This window comes from Rhinopithecus bieti, unplaced genomic scaffold (assembly GCF_001698545.2).
Source record: "Rhinopithecus bieti isolate Rb0 unplaced genomic scaffold, ASM169854v2 scaffold_7681, whole genome shotgun sequence".
NCBI lineage: Eukaryota > Metazoa > Chordata > Mammalia > Primates > Cercopithecidae > Rhinopithecus > Rhinopithecus bieti.
Genome location: NW_016806571.1, coordinates 6,670,742 through 6,682,223, shown reverse-complemented (window position 1 = coordinate 6,682,223; position 11,482 = coordinate 6,670,742). Strand labels below are relative to the sequence as shown.

Sequence of the window (11,482 nt, the reverse complement as noted above, 5' to 3'; positions counted from 1 at the left end):
TTAGTAGAGACGGGGTTTCACCATGTTAGCCAGGATGGTCTCGATCTCCTGACCTTGTGATCCGTCCGTCTCGGCCTCCCAAAGTACAGAACTATTAAATAGAAGCTAGATCATGAATAATTTCCTTTTCTTAAGAATGTTTCTAAAAATTGTACATTGGTAAGAGTACTGCTTGAGGATTGATGTTTGATCAAAGATCAAAAGGCATATGTTAAACGTAAATTTCTGGCTGGGCACGGTGGCTCACGCCTATAATCCCAGCACTTTGGGAGGCCGAGGCGGGCAGATCTCCTGAGGTCAGGAATTCGAGACCAGCCTGGCCAATATGGTGAAACCCCATCTCTACTAAAAATACAAAAATTAGCCAGGCGTGGTGGTGGTTGCCTGTAATCCCAGCTACTCAGGAGGCTGAGACAGGAGAATTGGTTGAACCCAGGAGGCGGAGGTTGCAGTGAGCTGAGGTTGCACCACTGCACTCAAGCCTGGGTGACAGAGCAAGATTCCGTCTCAAAATAAGCAAACAAACAAACAAATTTCTTTTCACATTCCCACCATTTTTTTTTTTTTAAATTGTTGCTCCCTTTGTCTACTTAATTCTTCTCCTAGCTGCCATCTCACCTTCTGGGCCTTCCCTCTTCTAATCCATTCCCGTCATCTCTAGAGTAATTTTCCTAAAATATACTTCTGGGCTGGGTGCAGTGGCTCACGCCTATAATTCCAGCACTCTGGGAGACCTGAGGTCAGGAGTTCGAGACCAGCCTGGCCAACATGGCGAAACCCCGTCTCTGCTAAAAATACAAAATTTAGGCCGGGCGCAGTGGCTCATGCCTGTAATCCCAGCACTTTGGGAGGCCGAGGCGGGCGGATCACCTGAGGTCGGAAGTTTGAGACCAGCCCGATCAATGTGGGAAGTCAGGAATTCGAGACCATCCTGGCCAACATGGCGAAACCCCATCTCTACTAAAAATACAAATAAAATTAGCTGGGCATGGTGACTTGTGCCTGTAATCCCAGCTACTCAGAAGGCTTAGGCAGGAGAAGCGCTTGAACTTGGGAGTTGGAGGTTGCGGTGAGCTGAGATTGCATCATTGCACTGCAGCTTGGGCAACAAGAGTGAAACTCCATTCTAAAACAAACAAACAAACAAAACAAAACAAAGAAAGAAAAATACAAAAATTAGCCAGGCATGGTGGTGGGTGCCTACAATCCCAGCTACTTGGGAGGCTGAGTCAGGAGAATCACTTGAACCTGGGAGGTGGAGGTTCCAGTGAGCCAAGATTGCGCCACTGCACTCCAGCCTGGGCGACAGAGCAAGACTCTATCTCAAAAAAGCAAAAAAGAAAAAAACAAATATATATGTGTATATATATGTATTTCTGATACTGTCATTCTCCTGCTGAAAAAACAATTCCAGAGCTTTTCATTCAAAGATTTCTGGTGTCCAGAATCTGATCTGAACCTTCCTTTCTCTAGTCCTTTATGTAACCTGACTCCATACATGCCAACCAAGATGATGCTAAGTGAATAAAAAAGGTGTTAAACCGTAAAGAAAAACAGAAAAAAGAGCATGACTGATAAAAGAATTTAACACACTTTGGAAACAGCTTAGCCATCAAAAGGGAGTGGACACAATGGAATACTAACAATAAATGTGCTCTAGCTACATCAATACATCTGAAAGACTTGGTGTTTGGTGGAAAAAGCATTATAAGAGAGTATGTAAAATGACTACGTACATGGAAAATTTTAAACTACACAACATGTATTGTTTGTAGCTATTTACATATGTTGTAGAAGTATAAAATTTGGGAATGTTACCAACTTCTGGACACTGACTGTTTCTGAGGAGAGAAAAGGAAGGAAAAGGAATAGAGGGAGATAAGTTTGGGGTCCATTCAGGTTGGTCCACCGCCAGGCTCCATAATCGCCAGTGTAACCTTGGGTAAGTCACTGAATCTTTCCATGCCTCAGTCACCTCATGTATTAAACAGTAATGATAATAGTACCTATTTCATAGAGTTGTTGTGGATTAAATAAGAAAATTCATGTGAAGTACTTGGTACATAGTAAGCAATGAATAAATGTTAGTTATGATTTTCATCATTTTGATTTTCTTCCTTTCCCCTTTTCTCTGCCTCTTTAAACTCTGTTCTCCCTTCAAAGCTTAAAGGTCATCTCTTGCATGAAATATCCTGCCTCATCTAGCCAGAGGATTATTACCTTCCTCTGAATTTCTGAACCACTTTGTTTCTGGAGTCAATAAGCATTTATTAAGAACCTGCCATGTGCCATGTGCTGTGCTAAGACAAAAATTATACATTCAAAAGAGCTTTCAAAAACAAAAAATGAATAAGAAATATTAAAAAATTAAAAATTAATAGCTGTCGGCCAGGCATGATGGCTCATGGCGGTAATCCCAGCACTTTGGAAGGCTGAGACGGGTGGATCACTTGAGGTCAGGAGTTTGAGACCAGCCTGACCAATATAGTGAAACCCCATCTACTAAAAGTATGAAAATTAGCTGGGTGTGGTGGTGGTGCATGCCAGTAATCCCAGCTGCTTGGGAGGCTGAGATAGGAGGATCTCTGGAACCCAGGAGGCAGAGGCTTCAGGGAGCTGAGATCACGCCACTGCACTCTAGCCTAGGTGACAGAGCAAGACTGTGTCTCAAAAATTAAATTAAATTGGCCAGGTGCAGTGACTTACGCCTGTAATCCCAGCACTTTGGAAGGCTGAGGCGAGTGGATCATGAGGTCAGGAGTTCGAGACCAGCTTGGCCAACATGGTGAAACCCTGTCTCTACTAAAGATAAAAAAAAAAAAAAATTAGTTTTGCGTGGTGGTACACACCTGTAATCCCAGCTACTCGGGAGGCTGAGGCAGGAGAATCTCTGGAACCTGGGAGGCAGAGGTTGCAGTGAGCTAAGATCACACCGTTGCACCCCAACCTGGGCAACAGGGCAAGACTCCATCTCAAAAGAAAAAAAAAAAAAATTAAATAAGATGAAATGAAATGGACACATAAACAGTTACTAAAAAGACTCAGAAGTATAAAACACCATGGCTGTAGAACTTGGTGTGAGGAGATGAGGCTGTAAATGCAGTCATGAGGGGCTAGATAATAAAGAAAGTTGTATGTTTATCAAGCTGGATAGTATGGATATTATCTTGTAAGTAGGAGAGCAGACTGTCTAGATTTCTATTTTAGAGTAATTCTGGAGAAAGAATGGAGGCTGGAGTCTATGCAGAAAGGTATTATAATATTTCAACAAGATATGATGCGGTCTTGACCTAAGTCAATGTCGGTGGGATTAATTTGAGAAACACTGAAGGTAGATTTGTGAGACTTTAATTCAAACAGAAGCACCAAAACCCCAGAGTCTCAAAAGAGAATTCCAGGTGAAGAAAATGATGGCTTCTTGATTAGGCTGTGAAAAAAGAAAATGACTCTTAAGTTTCTGGTTTGAGTAACTGGATAAATGCTGTTAACTGAGAATTGAGCATTCAAGAGGATTTGCAGTTTTTTTTGGTTATCTAACTTTGATCCTTGACAATAACATAGTAAAACTACAGTCTAAGAGCCCATTTATGTCATCATGTTGACCCTTGATTGTCATTGAAATCTTCACTTGGATATTTATTTATTTATTTATTTATTTATTTGAGATGGAGTCTCGCTCTGTTGCCCAGGCTGGAGTGCAATGGCGCGATCTCGGCTCACTGCAATCTCTGCCTCCCGGGTTCAAGCATTTCTGCTGTCTCAGCCCTCTGTGTAGCTGGGACTATAGGCACCCGCCACCATGCCCAGCTATTTTTTTTGTATTTTTAGTAGAGACAGGGTTTTGTCATGTTGGCCAGGTTGGTCTCGAATTCCTGACCTCAGGTGATCCACTCGCCTGGGTCTCCCAAACTGCTTGGATTACAAGCATGAGCCACCATGCCTGGCCTCGACTTGGATATTTAATAGGCATCTTAAATACATATCCAAACCTGAATTCTTATTTCCCTCAAGCTTGCTCTCCCATAATCCTCATCATTTTCCTCATTAGTAAATGACATCTGCATTCTTTCAGTGGCTTAGGCTAAAAACTTTGAATTCAGTCTTCTTTTTCTCACATCCTACTGCCAATCCTAATCCTAATTCCAACTGGCTCTGTCTTCAAAATATATACCACTTCTTACCACACCAACTGCTCTTTGCTATTATAAGCCACCGTCATCCTTCCTTGCATTCTCAGTGTTTTCTGCATGTAGATTTTAAAGTGAGTCAGAGTATACTTAATGACAGTGAATTGTACACTTAAAATGGCAATGTTGATTTTACCACACACACAAAAAGTTTTTTAAAAAGTTCAGATCATGTCATTCTTTAAAATTCTTCAGTGGCTTCTCAATTGAGAAGTAAAGCTAAAGACTGCGTGATTCTATGTAATCTGTGTCCACCACCTTCGATGTCATCTCTTACCACTTCCCCCCTTTTATCTCCACTGCAGTGACAGTAGCCTCAACAGACTCTCCAAGTAGCCTACTACCTCAGAGTGTTTGTATTAAATATTTGCTGTTCCCTCCACCAGGAACTCACTTCTTCCCTACATTTCCATGGGTTAAACTTAATTTTATTTTCTTCAGATCTCTTCACTGACCAGCCTGTGTATAAAATGACACCTCGTTTCCCTAACCTGTCACTTTCTTTCCCTCTTACTCTGCTTGTTTTGTTTATTTTGAGATAGGGTCTCACCCTGTCACCCAGGCTGGAGTGCAGTGACACAATCACAGCTCACTGCAGCCTTGATTTCCCAAGCCCAAGTGATCCTCCCTCCTCAGCCTCCCAAGTAGCTGGAACCACAGGTGCACGCCACCACGCCTGGCAGTTTTTTTTCTTGAGACGAGTCTCACTCTGTCGCCCAGGCTAGAGTGCAGTGGCGTGATCTCTGCTCACTTGAATCTCCCGGGTTCAAGCTATTCTCCTGCCTCAGCCTCCTAAGTAGCTGGGATTACAGGTGTGCGCCACTGCACCCGGCTAATTTTTGTATTTTTAGTAGAGATGGGGTTTCGCCATGTTGGCCTGGCTGGTCTTGAACTCCTGACCTCGGGTGATCCACCCGCCTCGGCCTCCCAAAGTGCTGGAATTCCAGGCGTGAGCCACCGCGCCCGGCTGTTTTTTTTATTTTTTATAAATGTGAGGTCTCACTGTGTTGCCCACGCTGGTCTGGAACTCCTGGGCTCAAGCAGTCCTCCTGCCTTGGCTTCCCAAAGTGCTGGGATTACAGGCGTGAGTTACCACGCCTATTCTGCTTTATAACTGTTTTTCTTCATGTCACTCACCACCCTCTGTCCTATTTATTTATATATATATTTTTTTATTTTTGTTTAATGTCTACCCCTTCATTAGATCCCATGAAACAGACTATAAGTTCCAACTATATCCTTACCACTTAGAAAAATGTTTGTCATGTAGAGAGTGCTTAATCAATATTTGGTGAATTAATAAGATGTCCCTTGACCGATTAGTACTGTTTTTAAAAAACACATGAACAATCTAATATTTTCTCATTTAGTAAATAGATATGCCAGCATAACTCCAAGCTTTCTGGAGTTAATACAACAGTAAATGTTACTTTATTTTCTATTTTGACCAGATTTATTTCATTTATCTTTTGTACTCTCTCGGCCTTTCTGTGACTACAGCTCGTCGCTCACAACTGCAATTGCGAAATTGACAGAAGAATACGAGGAATAAGGATATGATTCTTTTTTTTTTTTTTTTTTTTTTTTTGAACATATCTCACTCTGTCCCCAGGCTGGAATGCAGCTGGTTTAATCTTGGCCTCAACTGCAACCCTAACTCCAGCGTTCAACGCAGTTCTCCTGCCTCAGCCTTCCCAGTAGCTGGGACTATAGGTGTGCACCACCACACCTAGCTAATTTTTGTATTTTTGGTAGAGACAGGGTTTCGCCATGTTAGCCAGGCTGGTCTCAAACTCCTGACCTCAGGTGATCCACCCACCTCAGTCTCCCAAAAGTGCTGGGATTATAGGCATGAGCCACTGCCTCTGGCCAACAATGTGAATTTCTGTTGCCAAAGCTGAAATAAAGCATTTAGATTTGTAAGTTTTGGCAATAGAAATTTACATTGTCAGCCAGGTGCAGTGGTTCACATCTATAATCCCAGCATTTTGGAAGGCTGAGGCGGGCAGATCGCTTGAATCCAGGAGTTCAAAACCAGCCTGGGCAACATGGCAAAACCCTGTATCTACATAAGATACAAAAAATTAACTGAGAATGGTGGTGCCTGCCTGTCATCTCAGCCACTTGGGAGGCTGAGGTAGGAGGGTTGCTTGAGGTCAGGAGGTGGAAGTTGCAGCGAGGTGACATCATGCCACTGTACTCCAGCCTGGTCAACAGAGCGAGACCCTGTCTCAAAAAAAAAAAAAGAAATTCACATGGTCTCAAATGTTTAAATTTTTTATGTTGTAATGGCGTGTTTTACACTTGGCAATATTGATGATACAGGCATACAGGAATCTTTCTTTGGTTATATTCATATATACATACATAGCCAAATCAATATTTCCATATTAATATGCCAAGTACAAGACATATCATTATGATTTTTCAGTATCATCAAGTACTATGACAAATGATTTTTTCTTCCCTGAGACAGGATCTCACTCTTGCCCAGGGTGGAGTATGATGGCACAGTCATAGGTGACTACAGCCTTGAACTCCTAGGCTCCAGTGACCCTCCCATCTGAGCTTCCTGAGTAGCTGGGACTACGGGCTTGGGCCTCTGCATCCAGCTACTTTTTTTTTTTTCTCAATAGAGTCAGAGTCTCGCTGTGTTGTCTGGGCTGGTCTCAAACTCGGCCTCAAAAGGATCCTGTTGACTCAGCCTTCCAAAGTGTTGGGATTACAGGCAGGAGCCACCTTGCCCAACTGTATAATAATTAACCTACCCTTTTGGGAGAAGTAAAATGATAGTTAATAATACTACCTTCTAAAAAATGAAATTCCTTGAGTGATTGCTGTCCAAAAGTGCATCATTTCACCACAATAAGAAAACTTACGCTTTATTTAAACGGAATCAGACTGATCCAGTTCTGTTTTCCCCCCACACAGGTAGCTTTGGATATGTTAAACCCTCATATTACTTTGCCTGTTTTTTACCCACGTCTTAAGCATGGTGGTGTATGTGCTGTATATCTAGCAAAGTGAGTAATAGAACTGTTTTTCTTTGTAATGTGACTTTTAAGTGCACTTTTGCTTAAGTTCCAAACTTTAAAATTTTTTTTTTTTTTTTTTTTGAGCTAGAGTCTCATTCTGTCACCCAGGCTGGAGTGCAGTGGTATGATCTCGGCTCACTGCAACCTCCACCTCCCCGGTTCAAGCAATTATCCTGCCTCAGCCTCCCAAGTAGCTGGGATTACAGGCACCCACCACCACGCCCAGCTAATTTTTTCTATTTTTAGTAGAGAAGGGCTTTCGCCATGTTGGCCAGGCTGGTCTTGAACTCCTGACCTCAGGTGATCTGCTTGTCTGGTCTCCCAAAGTGCTGGGATTACAGGCATGAGCCACCACGCCCAGCCAAAATATTCATTTTGTAACTGAATAAAGTGTACATGGCATCTTACACAACTGTTTTAAAATGACAAGTCCCAAGTTCATTTATATTGTATATTTATTTAGTATTTATTTATTTATTTATTTTTTGAGATGGAGTCTGCTCTGTTGCCCAGGCTGGAGTGTAGTGGTGCGATCTCGGCTTATTGCAAGCTCCGCCTCCAGGGTTCACTCTATTCTCCTGCCTCAGTCACTGGAGTAGCTGGGACTACAGGCGCCCACCACCACGCCTGGCTAATTTTTTCTATTTTTTTTAGTAGAGATGGGGTTTCACCGTGTTAGCCAGGATGGTCTCAATCTCTTGACCTCGTGATCCACCTGCCTCGGCCTCCCAAAGTGCTGGGATTACAGGCGTGAGCCACTGCGCCCGGTCAGTTTTTTTTTTTTTTAACCTTTTTTCGTTTTTTCTTTTTGTTTGTTTGTTTTTGAGACAGAGTCTCGCTTTGTCACCCAGGCTGGGGTGCAAGTGTTGTGATCTCAGCTCGCTGCAACCTCCGCCTCCCGCGTTCAAGTGATTCTCCTGCCTCAGCCTCCCAAGTAGCTGGGATTACAGGTGTGAGCCACCACACCCGGCTAATTTTTGTGTTTTTAGTAGAGACAGGGTTTCACCATGTTGGCCAGGCTGGTCTGGAATGCTTGACCTCAAGCGATCCGTCCGCTTCAGCCTCCCAAAGTGCTGGGATTACAGGCATGACCCACGCCCGACCCTATATTACTGTTTAAATCATTTTTTACATAAATAGTAATATAAGATGTGCATTTTCTTCTGACAATCTGGAAGAAACTTTTTTAAAAAGTATAATGTGAACAGTAATGTTAAATTATGGTCTCTGTGTTTGTTTACTTAGAATTTTGTGAAAGTATTTTTTATGCCTCCTAACTTGAATATTTAAACCCTCTCCTGCCTTAATTTAACTGTAGTATTTAAATGTGGGCAAGAGGTATAGGGAACTTAAATAGCATATTATTTTAGTAGAAATGTACATTTCTCACTTTTCTGAAAGCATCACACAGGTTATCGAACTTTTAGATGGAATTCGCATCTGTGAACTTGCTCTTTCGTGTGAAAAGATAAGCGAGGTCATTGTCAAAGATTGGTTGGTTTGCCTTGCAAAACGGAAAACTGGAATTTTAGCTCAAAAAGTAGAACCTAAAATCAACATAGATGTACAACTAGACTCTCAAAAGAAAACTGGAGTTGAAGGTGAGCTGTTTCAAGAGGATGACCATGGTGAGCTTCAGTTTTACTTTATGCATGTAGTAATAAATGGAGAATGAGTTCCTGAGTATACTGACCAATAGATTATAAAAATATTCCTCAGCAATTTTCTATAGAAATTGAAGTGTGATATTTTGCTAAGATGTATAAGGCACAGAATAATGACTTTTCCTGCCTTTTACATAAAACTCTGATATCTTTGAAGAGTTGAGCTTTTTATAATCTTCATATTTTACTTGTCACAAGGAGCTTGGTTTGTGAACTAATTTAAGTATATTACGGATGTTTTATATTTAGATCACTGATTATTACTGAAGGGAATGAATTTAATGGAACCTGATAGGCAAATAGCTAATATTCCAAAAAGCAACTTCTAAGATGCTGCTGGAATTATTTATTTTTTTTGAGACGGAGTCTCGCTTTGTCACCCAGGCTGGAGTGCTGTGGCCGGATCTCAGCTCACTGCAAGCTCCGCCTCCCGGGTTCACGCCATTCTCCTGCCTCAGCCTCCCGGGTAGCTGGGACTACAGGCGCCGCCACCTCGCCCGGCTAGTTTTTTGTAGTAGTTTTAGTAGAGACGGGGTTTCACCGTGTTAGCCAGGGTGGTCTCAATCTCCTGACCTCGTGATCCGCCCGTCTCGGCCTCCCAAAGTGCTGGGATTACAGGCTTGAGCCACCGCGCCCGGCTGCTGCTGGAATTCTTGAAAGAACTGAGTTTAGGTCTTTGTCATATATGCACATTATTTAGGCCATGAACAAGTTTTCAAGTATCCATTGATTTATGATATGGGCTTATCCATTTGGTTATAAAATCACGTTTATTATATAATCATTGACAAATCATTTCTGTATAATAACTGGCAGAGTAGCTCTAAAACAAACACAAGGAGAAAAAAAGAGAAAAAACTTAGAGTAACTCATATTTTAACAGTTTTGTGAAAAAATTAGAAAATATTTTATGTAGCTTATAGTACATATATTTTTTACAACAGAAGAATCACATTCTGATTTTCCATATGGATCATTTCCCTATGTTGCTAGACCAGTACACTGGCAACATGGTCATACAGGTGAGTAATGTTTTCAGAACATATTAAATGGTGTTTTTTCTTCTAATTAATATAATGACTTTATGTTTTTCTTCTCTTAAATTAGCTTTTCTTGTCAAGTTGAGGAAGGTCAAACCACAACTGAGTACTCCAGATGACAGCAACTGACTTGAAGATGGAAAAATATCAAAATAGAACTTTATATTGAAAATCACTACTTTCATAGATTGGCATTTTTAGCTGTTACTGTGACTTATATAACTTTTACATATAATTTTGAAAATAAATAAAATAAAAGATGTATAACATGGCAAAACTGCTTAAACGTCCCATTTTGACACTTGTCTTGCAGTTGGTTTGACGTTTTGTAGTTAATGATTCCAAATTGGTTTAGTTGGGCCATCTCATTCTTCGCTTCCTGTGAACCACTCCATAGATGTGTCTTTCTTCAAAAAATTAGTTTTCTTTCCTTTATTTGATTGATGGTCATTGACTACTGAAATAAAATATGCATTTTAAGATAAACTTTATGTATCTGTCCATTTTAAATACATCTTATAATGACTTGTATATGTCTTAAAAAATCCTAAGGAAGTCTGGGTTACAGTAAATAATGGGGGGAAACTTAAGAATGATATAATCACCTTAAAAATTGTAACAAAATATGTAACAGCTCTTGAATCTCTTTTATCCCCTCAGAATCTTTTAACCAGCTTGAAAAAACATCAGAATTGTTCAGTGTTACTACGTAAATTAAATGTTTGGGGGCCGGGCACAGTGGCTCACACCTTTGGGAGGCCAAGGCAGACAGATCACCTGAGGTCAGGAGTTCGAGACTAGCCTGGCCAACATGGTGATACCCTGTCTCTACTAAAATACTAAAAATATAAAAATTAGCCGGTTGTGGTGGCGGACGACTGTAATCCCAGCTACTTGGGAAGCTGAGGCAGGAGAATCGCTTGAACCTGGGAGGCGAAGGTTGCAGTGAGCTGAGATTGTGCCACTGCACTCCAGCCTGGGTGACGGTGAGATTCTGTCTCAAAAAAAAAAAAAAAAAAAGTTTGGGCGATACATTTTAGAAACATGAATTACAAATGGGACTTATTATATTCATAGGCATCAGTTATTTAGCATTTACCATATATCATACATTGTTTTGAAAACTTTATATATGTTTTTCACTTACTATGGACAACTTATCTTTCAGGTTATCCATATTTTACAGATAAACAGTGACTTAGAGTGATTAGGTCGTTGTTTAAATATAGATGTTTTATAGGTTTTTGGTTGTGTGTGGTTTTTTTTTTTTTTTTTTTGAGACAGGTTTTCATTCTGTCACACAGGCTGCAGTGCAGTAGCATGATCATGGCTCATTGCAGCCTCAATCTCCCAGGATCAAGCAAGCCTCCCACCTCAGCTTCCCATGTAGTTGGACTACAGGCACATGCCACCACACCCAGCTAATTTTGTGGGGTTTTGGTAGAGACGGGGTTTTGTCATGTTGCCCAGGCTGGTCTCAAACTCCTAGGCTCAAGCAATCCTTCTGCCTTGACCTCCCAAAGTGCTGGGATATAGGTGTGGAGCCACCATGCCCG

The 11,482-nt window shown here is 41.3% G+C and overlaps 2 protein-coding genes across 7 annotated transcripts in view; one reads left to right on the top strand and one right to left on the bottom strand.

Moving 5' to 3' along the window:
* TRMT61B (tRNA methyltransferase 61B) overlaps positions 1-10,412 on the top strand; it is a 22,053-nt gene extending 11,641 nt beyond the window's left edge. Inside the window, exons 4-7 of one of the 3 annotated variants that reach the window (XM_017877016.1) lie at positions 7,119-7,210; positions 8,624-8,850; positions 9,831-9,908; positions 9,994-10,412. In XM_017877016.1, coding sequence (XP_017732505.1) covers positions 7,119-7,210; positions 8,624-8,850; positions 9,831-9,908; positions 9,994-10,055 — 459 coding nt within the window. In that variant the 3' untranslated portion in view covers positions 10,056-10,412. The remainder of the gene's footprint in view (positions 1-7,118; positions 7,211-8,623; positions 8,851-9,830; positions 9,909-9,993) is intronic. The other 2 variants (XM_017877019.1, XM_017877018.1) reach the window with 2 other exon arrangements.
* Positions 9,451-11,482, bottom strand: part of SPDYA (speedy/RINGO cell cycle regulator family member A) — a 48,626-nt gene continuing 46,594 nt past the window's right edge. For 3 of the 4 annotated variants that reach the window (XR_001886539.1, XR_001886537.1, XR_001886538.1), the window contains one exon: positions 9,451-10,383. Coding sequence is in view for 1 of the 4 variants with exons in the window: in XM_017877020.1 (XP_017732509.1) it covers positions 10,292-10,385 (94 nt within the window). In the remaining 3 variants the exon portion in view is untranslated. Of the gene's footprint in view, positions 10,386-11,482 lie in introns of all 4 variants that reach the window. The other variant, XM_017877020.1, reaches the window with a different exon arrangement.